This window comes from Cuculus canorus, chromosome 24 (genome assembly GCF_017976375.1).
Source record: "Cuculus canorus isolate bCucCan1 chromosome 24, bCucCan1.pri, whole genome shotgun sequence".
NCBI classification, from domain to species: Eukaryota; Metazoa; Chordata; class Aves; order Cuculiformes; family Cuculidae; genus Cuculus; species Cuculus canorus.
The window spans coordinates 3,765,344-3,782,658 of record NC_071424.1 but is presented as its reverse complement, the minus strand read 5'-3'; the positions used below and the strand labels follow the sequence as shown (position 1 = coordinate 3,782,658).

General features: G+C 56.3%; 1 protein-coding gene across 3 annotated transcripts in view; it reads left to right on the top strand.

Moving 5' to 3' along the window:
• The window catches only part of FOXP4 (forkhead box P4), a 70,282-nt gene that overhangs the window by 37,925 nt on the left and 15,042 nt on the right, over positions 1–17,315 (top strand). For all 3 annotated transcript variants that reach the window (XR_008453472.1, XM_054087528.1, XM_054087527.1), the window contains 5 exons: positions 5,123–5,245; positions 7,316–7,402; positions 13,406–13,553; positions 14,267–14,471; positions 14,787–14,891. Coding sequence is in view for 2 of the 3 variants with exons in the window: in XM_054087528.1 (XP_053943503.1) it covers positions 5,123–5,245; positions 7,316–7,402; positions 13,406–13,553; positions 14,267–14,471; positions 14,787–14,891 (668 nt within the window). In the remaining variant the exon portion in view is untranslated. The remainder of the gene's footprint in view (positions 1–5,122; positions 5,246–7,315; positions 7,403–13,405; positions 13,554–14,266; positions 14,472–14,786; positions 14,892–17,315) is intronic.

Here is a 17,315-nt window from a genome sequence, read left to right as displayed (position 1 = left end):
TTGCGCAGTGCGAGGTTTTTCCATTTGAACTCACCGCACCGCTGTCCATCCCGGTTCCCCCTGCCACTTCCCCTCCTCTTTTCCATCCCCCATACAGCCTCTGCCACCGCTGCCATCCCGCTCCATCCCTACTGCCGCAACATTTGGTTTAACGTGGGAGCAAAGGAGTTACTTCAATCCCTGCAGCATCCTGAGCCCGTGGAGGAGATGTTGCTCTCCCCAGGACCCCACCTGGGTGATGCTCAGGGCAGCGGGTCATCCCACTCCCTAGCATGGCTGCACTGAGGAAGGGCTGTCACACAGCCAGCGCACCGTCGCCTCTCCCCGAGCATCCCCCAGCCACGTCCCTTTCAACTTCTTGCGACTTGCAGCCCAATTATACGCGATTAGTGCCTCCCCGGCGGGGCGTGCCGCGCTAACAAGGATGCACGATGGGCTGAACACGCAGGGGATTGATTCCTCCTTTTCTCTGCGTGCAGCCGAACATCAGTGGCTGTTTGTCCTTCATGGAGATACACTGGCACCCACTCGCTTGCTCACCCCATGCTGCTGCCCTCCTCCTGCCACCTCCCTCTAGGACAATTACTCCTTTGGTGCTAAGGCTGCTCAAAGTGCTCAGGAAATAACCCCACAGCCTCAAAACCCAGCCCAGAGCTCCCTGGGTTTGCTTTCTCTTGTAACCCTGGGTAGATTTTGATCCATCATCTCTGTCCCATCTTGGTAAGGTCCAGTGAGTGGAGTGGTGGTGGAGCAGTGTTTGGGTAGCCCTGTGCCACCCATAAGGGTGTGTAAATCGTGACTGGGTTTACGCTGATGCGAGAGGCATCGCTGTGTGCCCCCGGGTGTTTGAAGTTCCTGCAGATGGTCTGTGTCAGCTGAATCTCCGAGCTTGCCCAGGGATGCTGAGCGCACGAGGGGGAGATGTGGATATGCCTACGTGCTTTGGCTGTTCTTGAAGTGAAAGGTTTGCTTTTCTCCAGCTGTGGTTGCAAAAAGTGCGTTCTCTGGGAGGGAGGTTTGCTCATGTCCTGCTCTTAAAAACAGCAGACCCGAAGCTGCTCTTGGTGTTCTTGTTTCTCCCATTCTGTTCCCGGCTCCCGGCCTCCCTCTCCGACCTCCTTAGTTTGTTTCTGTTGGGTTTGGAATTGAAAAGGGTATTTTAAGAAAAGGAAAACAGCACAAACATGTTTGCTGTTGTTTCTAATTGGGAATTAAACCCCAAGATTAGATCGGAGACAAGGATGTGCAGCGCCTTGGGCTCTGTGGGAAGCATCGAACACCCCAGGTACCTGGCAGGCACCCACCACAGGGAGAGATTTGCTCATCCCTGTGGCCCCAGAGTTCCCCCTGGCTCAGCGGGGATGAAGTCTGGGCTGCGCCTGCCTTGGCGTGGGAGCTTGGATGTGTGGTTTTCAGTGGGGACCTGGAGATGCTCCTTCCCGAGCTCCCTGGGGACACAGCAGCTCCTGCGGCAACCTCCTGGCGTGGATGATGGTGCGGTTGGGAGGTGAAGGTCAGTACAGGGATGCTTTGAGGCTGAGCAAACCGCAGGCTTGCTCACACGCCCTGGGCTGATGAGGGACATCCCAGCTCCTGCTTGGGTCTGCCAAGCTGGCTGTTCCGGGGGTCAGGAGGGCGGCTGTCCCTCTGATGGCAGCCCCGCAGCGCTCAGAGCCAAGACTGGCCGTCGGGCCATGGTTTTCCCTGCTCTGCCTCATGGCTGGGAGTTGCAATCCGCTTCCTGTGAAAAGAAAAAAAAAAAATAGAAAATCTGAGAAAAAATTGAACTAAAAGCATCTCTCCCCCATCCTGCTGTGTTCTGCCCAGCCAAATCCTGTTTCGCTCAGCCGGCTTTGGCAGAGTTGCTCCACGCTTACGCCGAGTGCCGAGTTTCCCCTGTAATACCCATCTCATTTTCCACCCGCTGCCTGATGAGCCGCGTCCGCCCCATCCTCTGGCACGCAGGGATTACAACCGGGACCGCCTGGAAAATCACCCCCTCAAGCCTCCCCGGTCGGAGCCGCAGCGCTGGGGCTTTCTGGGAGGCAGTTGGAGCTGTTAGTAAGCAGTTTTGCAGAGTGGCAGCCAGCCAAGGCGTGAGTCAAACCCTTCCTGAGTCGGTGTCTGGCAGATGCCAGATCGTGACGCGCCGGCCGGGGACCAGCCGCTGCTGCGGAGCTGGCGGCTAGGACCTGCTTCCCAAGGGATTTGCTGGGTCTGGTGCGACTGTCCCATGCAGGGATGGTCTCCGGCTGCTCTGGTGCCTGGGAAGGGACTTTGCTGCTGGGTGAATGGATGGAGAAGGATGCAGCTAGGTGCTGCTCTCCTCAGCGCCCTTTGGCTCTCACTTCTGTTGGGGTTTTGGGTGTTTTTGAGGCAATTATTGCCCAAAGCCCTGTTATCCAGGAATGCCAGGCTGGCTTGTCCCTTCCGTAGGGCAGCTTGCCCATCGGTGGTCACCATGAGTGCTTGTGAAGGGGCTGAGCTGCACTTCTTTCTCAGCATCCTGGGGGCTGCACCAGGCTGTCCCTCCTCTGGGACATTTCTGTTGGCAGTGGACATTTCTGTTCCCATCTTATTTTGCCAGGGCGGTAGCTGTCACCGTCCCCATCAGGCAGCTGGTGCTGTCACCAGGGCACAGAGCCGCAGCTCTGCTGTTTGCTGCCCCTGCCAGGGTCAAGCCAGTTGCCAACACTTGCCTCCTCGACAGCCGGCACCGGCGCTCGCGATGAATATCTGCAGAGGGAGAAAAACTTGCTGTCTATGGGAGTTTCCCCTTTTAGAATCATGGAATGGGTTGGGTTGGAAGGGACCGGCCATGAGCAGGGACACCTCCCACTGGATCAGGGGCTCCAAGCCCCATCCAACCTGGCCTTGAGCACCTCCAGGGATGGGGCAGCCACCGCTGTTCTGGGCAACCCATGCAATGCCTCACCAGTGCCTTTCTTTTACTAAAGAAAGTTCCTGCCCTGCCTGGAAACCTTAGGATGGGGATGTTTTCCATGCTTTGGGGAAAATGCTTCATGCACCTTCATCCTCTGTTGGGGAAGCGGCGAAGCCCGGATGCCCCTCGCAAGAGCCAGCACCAGTTCGCCCCGTTCACACCTCGCAAATCCTCCACCATTCCCCCATGTCAGCTCCGCATTGGAACACGGAAGCAAAGGAAAAAAAAAAAAAAAAGCCATTTAATGCAGACAAAGGTTGTATGAAAATATAATTCTGCTTTTGTTAGCAGCCATCAAACTCTAAAAAGCGTTGCTTTTGTTTTCTTGTAACATTGTGAAAACCTCGTGTCGGATCGAGAGCTGGGGCCCTCTCGACTAATCGCCTCTCCTTTGTGTTTTTAGATTATAGGGGCAATTAGTGTTGTCAAAACCTCTGGCAATTCTCTTTGCTCTTGACAGGGTGTCAGTCCGCTGGGCGAGAAATGGAAGGTGTTATAACTCTCCGGTAATTAGGATGCCTCCGATTTGAAAATGCCAGCAAACGTGTATGAGAGGCCGCCTGGCAGCGATGGGGGCGGGGAAGCCGCTGCGATGGGGGGATGCGGATGAGCAATTAATTAGGGGCTCTCATTCCGAGCACGTTGCCAGCTGATGAATTGGCAAAGGGGAAATTAGCAGGATGCTTAGCTCCCAGCGAGCGGGCGCGCACCCCGCTTGCTCTCTCGTCTTGCCGTCCTCGCCAGCTTCTCTCCTTCCCAGATGTTCAACGAGGGCTTTGCACAGCTGTCTGGAAGCACCTGACCGCCAAAGCGGTCGCTCCTTAGTGGTGCTTGTGCCGTGGGAGGTGTTTAGGGTTCTCCTCACTCTCGTTAGGCATCAGCGGGTACCTCTTTGCTGGGGATGCTCCTGCATCCTTCCAACCTCTTCATCTCCAGCTGAGCCGGTGCAGTCAGAGGCGCCCGAGCAGCAGCCTTTGGGTGTGAACACGCAGCGATTAATCAATAACTCTGACACGAAGGCAGCTTGGCGGGGGGATCGCCGTCGACAAATGAAACTCGGCCCTCCCTCCAGCAAAATGCCTGAGTAAACAGATAAGCTTTTGCAATCTCCTTTGAAGGTCAGTGTGCTCCAGCCCGGCCGGACGTCTGCTGTGGACGGGAGGGACTGCACAGAGTTGCCCCTGGGGTTCATAGAATCATGGAATGGTTGAGGTTGCAAGGAACCTTCAAGCCCATCCAGTTCCAACGACTGCCATGGGCAAGGGAACTTCTCCCTGGATTAGGTTACTCCAAGCCCCATCCAACCTTGAACACCTCCAGGGATGGGGCAGCCACCACTGCTCTGGGCACCTGAGCCAGGGCCACCCCACCCTCACAGGAAAGATCTTCCTTCCTAAGATCTCATCTCAATCTCCCCTCTTTCAGCTTCAAACCTGGTGGCTGACCAGCTCTCCTGCTCCCAGCAGCAGCAGTTACCTGCTTTCCCAGGAAAAGGGCGCATTTTGGCAAGGCTCTTAAATCACTGCAGATCCATAACCTTGCCCAGAGCTTTGGGAAGGACTCTGGGCTGGTGGGATCAGCAAAGGGCTGAGACAAGGCAGCTCTTGAGGGCTGTGGTTGGGAGGGCAGCATTGCTCCACCTGGGCAGGGCTTCCAGGGCTGGGATCCATCACTGACACCTTCTGCTGTGCTTTGCCGTGGGGGTGTGGACCCGTGTTATGATAACCAAAGGCAGGGGTTGGCAAGTTCTCCTAGCTCCCCCTCCACTTGGCATGGTAATTACATGAGTTACTGGTGTCAACTGGAGGTAAAGCTTTGATGTGTCTGTGGAAAACCTGGTAACCTCTTTCTCTGTGCTCTGCTTTGCAAAGTTATTTGGGTGATTGGTATCTTCCCTGCTTCCCGTGGTGTTTCCCTCCTCCCTGCATCCTCCAGGACTCTGAGGGAAGGAGCAGTGACAGGTACCTTTCCTGGGCTCACAGGAGGAGAGGGAGCTGTGGTTTGGAGCTGCCTAAGTCCCTTGCAGAGCACATCCTGCCCTCAGGGTGGGGAGAGCTCATGGTTTAGGAAGCTTCACCCCCATGCCAGTTGCACCATGGGGCGTATCCGTGCCATCACCGCATCCCTGTACCAGGATAGACTGGTGGCCAAGTGGTGACATGTCCTTCTTCTCCGCAGGTCCCTGTGTCCGTGGCCATGATGTCCCCGCAGATGATCACACCGCAGCAAATGCAGCAGATCCTCTCGCCACCCCAGCTCCAGGCCCTCCTGCAGCAGCAGCAGGCGATAATGCTGCAACAGGTAACACCACCGGTCCTGGTCTGGTTGGATCTGGCTGAGCCATTCCTCACTGATATCTGTAAATGCTGGAGCTTGTTGGGAGCACGCAAGATGGGTCCTTTCCTCCTTTGGCTCCTGTGTTTCTCTCGTATTTCCATGGGGATTCCCAGCATGTCCGGCACCAAGGGATGAAAAAAACTACAAGTGCTAACTAAACCATATGCTGCTGCCCTGAGTGAGGGTCTCTAAGCCCAGAAATCTCCTGCAGAAGGGCTGGCTTGGGGCTGCCCAGCCCTTGGGAAGAGCTGGGCTTAGAGTGGATGCTCTTGGCTCGACAGACCCCAAGCAGAGCCCCCGTGGTCACTGCCTGGGTTTTAGGGCAGGTGCCTCGGTCCAACTCCAGACCTGAGAGCGTGGATTTGTTTCTCACGGCCTCGCACGGCTTTTTCCGGAACGCTCTGTCAAGTGTAAAATGAACGGGGAGGGAAGAAAAAGGAGGAGAAGGAAAAAAAACAAACCTCAACTCCGAAACAAAACAGGTCTGCTTGGGTAAACACCTCCCGGCCAGCAGGAGGGAGAGAAGGAGAAATCCCACAAGCATCCTCCCCACCCTTCCTCCTGCCTCCAGTACCTGTTTACTCCAAACAGGCTGATAAGGATTCAAGGTTGGCCCCAGGGAAAGAACAAAGGGTAAACACTACCCTGGGTGGGTCCTTCTCCTGAGCCTCTTTGGAGCCGGATAAAGAAACACGTTTGACTGCAAATTAAACAACCCAGGCCGGAATAGCTCGCATTCTCCACCAGAAGAAAACCAAACATCACACCTCTCACCCCTGACCCAATGTTCCCGCAGCCGCTCTCGGCCGTGTTGCAGAGACCTGACTTTGGCTTTCGGGTAAACACCCAGCCCTTCCAAACCTGTTCCCCGACAGAAAAAGCAAAGTTGCTGCTGTCAGCGCTGTCAGCCCCGAGCTGATAAAGGCTTCCCGGCATCCAAAGGGGCATTCCTGAACCACCGCCATCGCCCCTACGTGGGGGGACGTGGGGGCTGCTGGGGTCTCACTGACCTCCCCGTGCCTTCATTCCCCCCTCCCCGCAGCAAATCCATCACTAACAGTTTATTTAGGGGCTGGGGCCTCCTGCAGGCTGGGACTCTCTGTAGTGGCTCATCACTACGGTGTTTTTATCTCTTTTACTGGCCCAGCAAAATCCTCTTTTTTTATCGAATCATGGAATGGGGTGGGTTGGAAGGGGCCTCAAAGCCCATCCAGTTCCAATCCCTGCCATGGGCAGGGACACCTCCCACTGGATCAGGGCGCTCAAAGCCCCATCCAACCTGGCCTTGAACCCCTCCAGGGATGAGGCCATGCTTGTTCCCTGTCCCTTCGCATCTGGGAATCCCCTGGCTCTCACAACACTTGCTGGGGGGTTTTGGGGTCCCACTGTGTCGAAAATGGGAGGCTCTTTTCATGGAGGTGTTCATAAAATGTTTAGCCATGGCACTTGGGGACATGTTTTAGTCGGCACGGTGGTGCTGGGCTGACTGGATGCTCTCAGAGGTCTTTTCCAGCCTTAATGTTTGGTTTTCTACTGTTGAAATGCTGCATTACATGCCAGAGCCCCTGAGCCCCCCCTTCTTGCAAAGGGTTGCCCCCCTCCCCATGTTTTGCAACCCCCTGTCGAACAACATCCCCTGCCCAGCTGCGAAATCCCCAGGATGCACAGGAATTTCTGAAACAGGATTTTTAACTCTGCTCGCTGGGGGCAAGCAAGGCGAAGGCTCCTGGAAAGCCAGGGCAACCAGTTGGCATTAAAAAACCAGCACGTTTGGCTTCAGCGGTGGTTGGGGATTTTATTTGGCTGTGAGGATGCAGTGCTGTTAGGAGCACGTGCCCAAGGTTTCTTCTACAGCTGTGACTCCTCCAACAGGCGCTTTTTATCCTGCCCTGACGGCACGGTGCCAGGAGCTGGTGAGGCTGTGGCAAAGCCTGGTGCTGGGCACAGAGCAGTGCAAGTAGAGAGATGCAAACAGGGTGTTTCTGCTGTTAATCTAGGCTGCTCTTTTGCCTCCCGTCCCTCTCTCCCTCCCAGTTGCAGGAATACTACAAGAAGCAACAGGAGCAGCTTCACCTGCAGCTATTGACGCAGCAGCAAGCCGGAAAGCAGCAACCCAAAGAGGTGAGCTCACGCTGATGGGTTCTGGGCCATTGGATTTGGCAGGAAATAAAAGGGGGAGCAGCACAAAACAAGATGTGTGAGAATCCCAGCACCCAGGGCAGGCAGCAGGGAGCCAGCAGGGATAGGGCATGGGGGCATCCTGCTCCTGGAGGGTGCCAGGGCAGCCCGTCCGAACGCTGGGAGTTCCTCCTTGCTATCTGTGATCTGGCACGTGCACTGAGCTGCACCGTTCTCAGCACTGCGTTCTTGTCGGCACATCTAGAAACTCTGGGGATGGGTGTGGGGAGCGGTGGAGTCAGCGGGTGTGGGCTGGCAGCTCCAGCAGAGCCACCAGACCATCCCTGACGGGAGGGAGAGGTCCCTGTTCCCTGGCACAGAGCGAGGGCTCCCCAAATCCTCCTCACCGGAGCAGCAGAGGAGACTCAGCTCAGCCCTTGCCCAACACTTGCCCTGCAGGCTCCTGGCACGGCCCTGGTTGGGCAGCCCAGTTCTGATCGAGCTGGCACGGCAGCACCCTGGGAAGTAGGCAGGGCTGGTCAGGTAGAAACAAAAACCAGGGCTTTTCCTGCCAGGAAAGGCAGTTCTGTAAAACCCAAGCACTGCGTGAAATAACAGCGATGCCAGCAAAGGGCTTTTCCAAAGGGAGACAGCCCAGCGGGGGATGATCAGCCCCCCATGACCAGGTCATGCTAGGGAGATGGTTGCTTTATGGAGAAGCCTTTATAGCGATGTGATTGCATCAGTCTTGAATAACTCCCTTCACTCAACAGGTTTTGCTGTCCTTTCCCATAGTCATGCACTCCAAGGCATTGTGACTGTATCAACAGTGCTCGGTTTTCGGGGTGTGCTGGTTGCACGGAGGCTGGGGGTCCACCCGACCAGCAGCAGGCAGACAGCATCACTCTCTTCCTTATTCCTTATATATTTTTGCTCCCCTCTCTTCCCAGATCAGTGCACACAGCGTAGGTATTTTGCATTGTACGTGCTGCTGTGTGTCTGACATCGCTGCCCTCTCTATCAGGTGTCATTCCTTGGGTTCCCAACACAGAGGGATATGGAGCTGAGCTGCTCGGTCCCTGTCGAGCACCAGTAACAAGCAAGGGGATGGGGTGCTGAGGCTGTTCATTGCAATCACCCCACCAAATTCCAACACCCTGATTTACACTCATGAGCACTTAAAAACTCAGCTTTCTTTTGAGGAAGAAAGCGTTTAAGCCCAGACTCTGCACCGGGGTGGCTGCAGCGGGGGCTCGATGGCAAAGTACACACCAGTGCTGGGGGGACGGGACAGCTCAGGATCAGGCCGGCACCCACTCGAGCCTTCAATAGACTTTGCCCGGGGCTTTCATTGCGGGATGTTGGCGTGTTTACACAGCGTGTGCGGGGTCAGGCTTTATCAGAGCCATCTCCAGGAGCTGGAGTAGCTGCTCGTGCTCTGGGAACGAGGGAGGCATAAATCTAAGCTTCCTCAAGGACTTTCCTCTTGGCTGTGGCGATGTTGTATTGCAGCAACGAACGAGGATATAATTAAGCTTTAACAAAGGGCTTGCTTAGCAGGCTCCTGGTTTAAAAAGCGCGTGTTAACTTTCTATTAAATGGTACAGAGGAGACCAGAAATCTATCCGCTAAGAAAGTCTGGTGAGGAGGGAAAAGGGCATTGAGTGCTACTAACGGGGTGCATGTCCAGGTCCTGGCAGCATAACCACCCCAGGGCTGGGAAAAACAGCAAGGGGAACCCCAGAAGTGGATGTCGTGGTGTTTCCCCTCCCCAGAGCCCCCAGCTGTGCCTTGTGGGGTTGGCTTCACCCCATGAATTTGGGCAGCTGCTATTAATAAAGGCTGCATTCGGCAGCAGCGTGTGCCTGCCGGGAATAGCGATACAGTCGCTTCTCCTGTCGGCGTGGGGAATAGCTGGCACGTCTGGGATGCCACCGCAGAGCCGCTCTTGGCTGGTGTCGGCTCCTTCATGGAAATCCACGGCAGTATTTAATTACGGCCCCGCTGCAAGGTTTGTAAACCGAGCGCCTTCTGCTTCCCCTCTGCTTGATTTCAAGGACTCGCCTCGGTGTAATTGTAAGTCAGCAACTCGTCTGCAAGCACAGAGGGGATCAGCAGGTGGGAACGGCTTTGTGCTGCGCCGGGAGCAGGTAGCAGCCTCTCCTGGAGCAGCGGCTTAGATCTCCCCAGGAGGAGCAGCACGGCTGGAGGTCCCCCAGCAGGCACGGGGAAGGGGAGAGCAGGAAAAGAGTGAGAGGGGAGGATGGAAACGTGTCGGCAGCATCCTGTCCCAGAGGATGCAGGGGGTGCTTTGTATCCACGGTGTGCGAGGAGTTGTGCGGCGCCAGGGGGGCTCAAGGAAGGGGACGAGCAAGGCAGCTGATCCATGCATCCCGCCAGGATGGGGCTGAGCTGCAGCACATCCCAACCCATCCCGGAGTGTTTTCCTGCATTAGGGTGTAAGGGCAAACCCCCAGCAGCATCCTGGGTACCGGGGGAGTGAGGAGCTGCAGCGCAGGGCTGGGACGGATCCAGGCAGCCCCTCACCCTCCTGGCAAGAGGCCGTGAAGCCGGTGTTTGCTGTCCCGCTCTGTCTCTTTGCCTCTCCAAGCCCAGCTGCTGCAAGCGGTGGCCAGGTGCAGAGACCCCAATATCCCCAGGGGACGAGGCCAGTGGGTCTCTGTCTGCCCCTAAAGCTTGCACAGAGGGAGTTGTCCCTCTCCGGAGTCTGGCAGGGCAGGGGAGGGGGTGGCACAGGGAGCTGCCTGCTGCCTAACCTCAGTGTCAGCTTAATGAACTGCTTCTGTCAGTCCTGCGTGTCACGCCGAAACTCCTCCTGATGTGCTCATAAATCAAAGTGACGGCGGCTCTTACCCCAGTAGCTGCACCCAGTCATCTGCGTCTAATGTACGCCGAGCGCCGGGGAAGCTCTGGACCCCGAGTCCCCATGCTGGGACGGCAGGCGGGACTGGAAGGGTCATGGGGGCCAAGTGCAGGATCTGGCCCAAACGTGGGGCCAGCTCCTCCAGCCGGCATCAGGGAGGGACTCAGCTGGTGTTCACCGCGCTGGGGTTTGTGGAAGAGAGAGGAGCTGAGCAAAACTCTTGAGGCGATAGCCAGGGAGAGAGATTTTCAGTGAGGCTGAGGCTGAAATTCAGGCTTTTTCTGCCCTGCTTTCTCCAAAGCAAGGTCTTGACTTGTAGCCCCTGGGCTGATGGGTACCTTTCGGGAGGTTCACATGTGGATGCACCTCTTTACCCATTGCTTTCGGTGTCTTTGAGCCCATGCAGTTTGTTGGCTCTGCTGTGTAGTGCTTGCTCCCTAGGGACTGGCAAACTGGCATCCCCAAAGAGAAGTGGCCTTTGGTTTGGCTTAGTCCAGGCGTTTGTGCACCTGCTGGGAGCCAGGGGTCGTATTCTTGGGGCTGCTCCCTGTGTTCATGGTCCGGAGAAGCCGGAAGGATGCACGCATGGATTTGAAGCTCATGAAGGTGGAGGTTCGGCGTGGGCAGCGTTGTCTCTGCCAGAATCACACGTGGGTCGGTTCCCCGAGGGTTCTGCTGGCTGCAGCCTGGTGAGACTTGGTCAGGAAAGCCCAGCTGGGTACGAGGTGCAGACGATGAGCTCTGGGGATCCTCTGGAGTTTATCTGCTCCCCGTTTCCTCCCACTCCGCAGCCTGGAAGGGCTGTGAAAGGGACTGTGCTTGTACGAAGCCTGAGCTTGCCCTGGCGCCCACGGGGAGGGCGGCGGTGGAGCCGGGAAGAGGAGGAGAAGCCCAGCCCATCCTGATTCCAGTTTCTAACCAAGGCATGAAGGCAAGAACATGCGTGTCCATCTCACGTGGTGGCAGAGCTTCGCCTTGATGGAGACAGGGACACCGTGAGGGACAATGCTGCTTCTGTTAAGGCCTTAGGGCACACACTCTGCTCTCCCCTTTTTCCCTCCGTCACGGTCCTACCAGGCCACTGACTGCTTCGATCCCGTGTCCCTGAAGCCCTCCTGGGTCAGTGCCTTGCTTGGTAGTGAGGGTGAGCACTGAGATTCTCTTCGCTAAGCAGAAATTGCTTTGATTTATGCCTATGAAGTATCAGAGTTGCGGAACTGGGGCAAAGCCAGAAAGGATCCAGTCCTGACTCTCAGGCGCAATTCTGATGTGACCAAGAGATGGACAGGACAGCGAGGAACCCCCACATCCTTCTTGAGGCTGACAAACTAGATATAAACTCTCTCTGTGCCCTGGACAGGACTTGCAGTCGTGCCTTGTGTTGCAGACTATAGGGATTTTGCAGGGCAATGCCTGGAGCCCATCTCTGCCTCCCGTTTCTCAAAGAGCCGAGCATCCGCAGGGGATAACCTGCATCCCATGGGGCCCAGGGTGCTGCTTAGGGGCAGCAACACCTGCTGATTCACAAATAAGCCACGAATGGGGTTTGCCACAGAGAGTCTGTCTGCTGTTCCCTGTTGAGCAGAGCGTGAGATGCAGCCTTGGGGATCATCGAGAGAGTGAGGTGGGGCTGTGCCAGGTCCCTGGGATCCCCTGTGCACTGGGGGGCTGAAACCCCACAGTGCTCAGACCCAGCCAGAAGATTAAAAAAGGGCATTTATTGTTGTAAAGTTCTTGTGCTCATCAGTAAGAACATAGACATGAAAATACTTCCTTTTGGGCAAAGTAATGGGGCTGCAGAGGGCAGTGAGATGAAGGGGAAGCCCCATAGCATGGACTTCCCTGATGTCTTCTGCCAAGGCAGAGGCTTGCTTTGCTGAGAGGGGCACTTAAAGAATCATTGAATCATGGAATGGTTTGGGTTGGAAGGGACCTCAAAGCCCATCCAGTTCCACCCCCTGCCATGGGCAGGGACACCTCCCACTGGATCAGGGACTCCAAGTCCCATCCAACCTGGCCTTGAACCCCTCCAGGGATGGGGCAGCCACAACTGCTCTGGGCAACCTGTTCCAGGGCCTCCCCACCTTCCCAGAAAAACATTTCTTCTTAAGATCTCATCTCAATCTCCCCTTTTTCAGCTGAAAACTGTCCCCCCCTCATCCTAACCCTGCTCTCCCTGATCCAGAACTTCCTGAGCAAGATTTCTCTCTCATGATAACAGAGCTGCCATGGAGGGGCTGGTTGCCGCGGCACAGCCGGCTCACGCTGCCTGCCAGCCTGGCTCCTCACAACCTACAAACAACATTTGCGCAAACACAGAGGGGTTCAAGGGGTTACGGAGACGCCTGCCCCGCTAATGAGGCCGGGCAGGCCCGGGGCAGCTCCCCTCTCGTGGCTGGCTCGGATTAGCAGCTGCCTGTCCCCATCCCTAATTGAATTCTCTCCCCTTCAGTTAATTCTCATGGATTTCTTGGTGCCTCCCCAGGGACCTGTCCTGCCTAACTAGTTTAGGGCTGGCTATGTTGGTCAGAGCATGGCCCTGCTCCTGGGAACCAGTGGGAGAGTCGCCCTACCTGGGAGGATGCTGAGCGCCTCTCCCCGGCAGAGAGTTGTTTTCTGCCCTCTCCAAGAAGGGGCTTGGATTGGTCATTTTTGGCAAATAGAGACCGTTTCCCTACTTAAAGGAGTATTCTGTGCATCCAGGTTGCCTTCTGGGTGTCCCCTTTCTTTCAGTGATGTTCGGTGCCCGTGGGACCTCGCCCTGCACCTGAGCCTTCCCACATGGGACCCCACAGCTCAGCTTTGCGGGTTTGCCCCCCTTTGCAGGCAGAGTTGGGTCTCTGCTCTGAGCAAGCCCCCAGCTCTGCTCACCCCCTCTCTTTTCAGTGCTTTATTTTTATCCCTTTCCTTTTCTTCCCCTCCTCTTCCGATAGATCAAAGCCTCCATCCACTCAGCCACAAGCTGAGCGGGCAGAGCAGCCTGGCAGCAGGACAGAAGCACGCACGGCCGTGGTACCACCGCCGCGGGCATCCCTGGCTGCCGTCTGCCTCCCCTGCGAGGCTGCTGCTGCTGCAAAGCTGGAAATAACGGGCTTTGATTTCTGCCTTTTGTCTCACGGCAGCCGTTAGGGAACAAGCAGCTGGCCTTCCAGCAGCAGCTCCTGCAGATGCAGCAGCTCCAGCAGCAGCACCTGTTAAACCTGCAGCGCCAGGGGCTGGTGAGCCTCCCGCCGGGACAGGGCACCGTGCCCCTCCAGACCCTGCCCCAAGGTAAGGACCCCTGCTGAGGCTGGGGGGGCACTTTGGAGGGGTCCCCACAGCTGCAGCTTCTCGCTGCAGCAAGAGAGGCCTATAAACGGGCTGGGGAGAGGGCTGGGAGTGTTGCTTTTCCTAGTGCATCCATCTAAAGTTTGGGGCCTGATTGCATTAACGGGAGGAGCAGCTTAGAATGAATCATAGAATCATGGAATGGGTTGGGTTGGAAGGGACCTTAAAGCCCATCTAGTTTCAACCCCCTGCCATGGGCAGGGACACCTCCCACTGGGTCAGGTTGCTCCAAGCCCCATCCAACCTGGCCTTGAACACCTTCAAACCATTCCTCCTCATCCTATCCCTGCACTCCCTGATGAAGAACGCCTCCCCAGCTTTCCTGTAGTGTTGGGAGAGTTTGCACTGGCTTGTGTGCAGGATTGGGCCCGTGGTTTCCTCTTGCCAAGGGTTTCCTCCCCTGCAGGGGCAGCTCTGCAGGGCTTATTTGGGGTTCCTGATGGTTCAGCCTTCCCTCGTGGCTGTGTGCACAGAGAGCTTTGGGTGATGATTTCCCAGTCCATGGCCCCCACTGATCTGCCTGAGCTTTGTGGAGCTGTGCCGGCTGTGCAGGGAGGGAGTTTGGGAGGTCATTCCAAGCCAGCGTGGTGCACGGGTGCCGGGGGCTGCTGCTCTTTCCCCTCGCTAACGATGGTTGCTTTCTCCCCTCATTGTAGCTGTGTGCCCCTCAGACCTCCAGCAGCTCTGGAAGGAGGTCACGGCCGCCCAGCCTGTCGAGGACAGCATTAAGCAAGAGGGTCTTGACCTCACCACCAACACCTCCAACTCTACCTCGTTTTCTGCCGCCAAGGTCTCGCCTCCCATTTCCCATCACCCTCTGCCCAACGGACAGAGCACCATGCACACGCCAAGAAGGGACAGGTAGAGCCGGGTTGGGCTCTGGCACTTTGTGCTTTTACCTCTAGAGAGGTAGAAGGGGCTGGGATCCATCACCCACGGGACTGGATCCATCACCCATGGGGCTGGGATCCACCACCCACAGGGCTGGCAGTGGGCTCAGGGGGTTGAGGGGCTTCTGCGCACCCCATAAACAAGTCTGGTTGCTGTTTCACTGCGCCCATGTACGTGTGGAGGGCAGGAAGGTATCCCTTTGGGTCCCCAAGGACTGGTCCTATGCATGGGAACACTGGAGCATCACAGCTGCCCCATCTGACAGATCCTTTCCATCCTCTGCAGCTCTTCCCATGAAGAGACCCCCAGCTCCCACCCGCTCTACGGCCACGGAGAGTGCAAGTGGCCCGGCTGCGAAACCCTCTGTGAGGACTTGGGACAGTTTGTCAAGTAAGTGCTCCTGGTTTTTGGGGAGGTTTCCCTGGAGGAGAGGAGAGCCTCACACTCTCATGCCGGGACAGCATGGGCTTGGCAATGAGGGAGACCCTGGAAATAAGTTGAGACACCTCAAAATCTGTGCCCGAGGCTCCGTGCAAAAGGGGAAAACACACAGGGATAGGAGAAGAAGACCCTGTGCAGCGGGCAGGAGGCAAGGGGAGCGTGCAGCTCTGCTCCTGGGGGGTGAGAGGAGGGGAGGAAGCAGATGGCAGCGCGGCAGCCCGCTGACACTGCTTGTGGGCTCCAGCACTGACTGATTAACTCCGCTGTCGAAGAGCCCTCTGCTAGCGTCAGGGTCAAACAAATTGTTTTCACGCTTCGTCAGAGGTTTACTTAATTAGTTCATTTGCAATTAGATCTCTTTGTAGCTGGGATTTTTAGCAAAGACATCAGAAGGAACTGACGGGCTTGCTTGCTCCTTCCCCCCCACCTCCCCGGCTGTCTGCTTGGCGCAGCGGCCGAGACGCACCAGCGCAGGCTTCGCTCTCTATCAGTGAGGTTTGATGATCAGTACAAACTGATTCTGTCCTCTGGCACACAGTCAGGTCCAGCTCTGGTCAGAGCATCTCCCAGACTGCACTGGCCTCCTTGTTTCCAGGGAGGATGAGGAGGCATGAAGGCAGCCTGGGGAAGGTCAGGGAGTGTTGCCTGGTGGCCACTGAGTGAGCGAATGGGTCAGACTGCTGCATTTTCCTTCCTCTGCCTCTGACTCACAAGGCGAACCTAGATAAAACATCTCCTCCCACCTCTCTGGCTGTGTTTACATGGCTCTGGACAGATGACCAAGCTCTGATTTGGAAGCTGGAGCTGAGGTTGGAAGGGGATGCCCAGGGCTTGGTTGCAGTTGCGGAGGACCCTCACTGTGCCGGCCAGGGTCGCTGCATCCCACCTGCCCCTCTGAGCATACCTAGTGCTTGCAGGAGCAAGTTTCCCACGGGGCAGCCTCCCCAACAGCACCAGTGAGGTGTTTCTGTCCCCTCTCTGGCAACATGAGAGCCTCTTGAGGTGTGGGACAAACAGAGAACTTCCATCTCCAAAAGGCAGAAGAGATGGACCTCGCTTTGAGTCCACGTACCGGCTTTGAGCCTCCTCCGAGCATCACCTCCGTGGAGTAGCTCAGAAAGCCTCAGCACTGGGGTGGAAGGGGCAGCATGGCCTTTGAGCGGTGGTTTAAAAAAGCCTACTTCAGACTTCATTTTGCATCTTGGGGCTGGAAATCTCTCACAAACAGCTGGGTGATACTCCTGTCATCTTCCACATCCAGACCAACAGTAGATACTCCTGAGGCACCTTCTTCTAGGATGCCTCAGCAGAATATTGCCCCATCTTGGTCTTGGAGAGCATTTGCCCATGGCCTTGGGATATCTGTGCGCTTCCCAGCATCAGATGCCACCTTTTGGGCTGTTCCCGGGGTGACCCTAGCACAGTTTGCCCTGCTGCCCAGCATCCCCGCTCTGACCTGTCCCACTGCTTTGGTGACGAACCGTTGGGTTTGCACCCGCCCCAACAAGGACATGGACAGATTATGTGGTGTCTTCAGGGCTGAGGGCATCCCCAGGCTGCTGCTTTGATGGATCTGTGGCTGAGGATCCCCATGAGGCAAAGTCTGGGTGTCCCGGCTTTGCAGCAAGTGGTGTCTCTGTCACCGGCTGCTTGCTTCTGCCAGGAGTCCTTCCCCTGCCCGAGAAGAAGGGATGACAGTGAGGACCAAAGGTCCTTGTGCTTTATAAATATAAGGCAGGAAAGCGGTAGGATGAGGAGCACTCTGGCAATGTCACCTTCTGCCTCCAGGAGTTTCCTTCAAGGGTGTAAATACAGCTCCATAATGCCACCTTTGTCCTGGAAACCTGCTCCTCAGGTCTTCCTAGGTGACTCCTGCCAGGAGTATTTCTCAAGGACTTTCCCTCAACCAGCAGCTCCTCCTAAACACCACAGGGCTGCCCCAGTGTCCAAAGAAGGGAGATGGAACTGGGGAAGGACCTGGAGCCCAGGGGTTCTGGGAGCAGCTGAGGGGCCTTGGGCTGTTTAACCTGGAGAAGAGGATAAGGGAAGATTGGAAAGGAAGTTGTGGTGAGGTAGGTGCTGGGCTCTTCTCCCGGGTGACAAGTGATAGACAAGAGGAAATGACCTCAAGTTGCGCCAGGGGAGGTTTAGATCAGATAGTAGGAAAACTTTTTGTACTGACAGAGTGGTGAAACCCTGGCAGAGGCTGGCCAGGAGCATCAGGTGGAGTCTCAGTCCCTGGAGGAGTTCAAAAACTGTGTGCTCATAGCACCTGGGGACATGGTTTAGCAGGCACAGTGGGGTTAAACTGACAGTTGGACTGGATGAGCTTAGAGGGCTTTTCCAACCTTACTGGTTCTATGATTCTGTAGT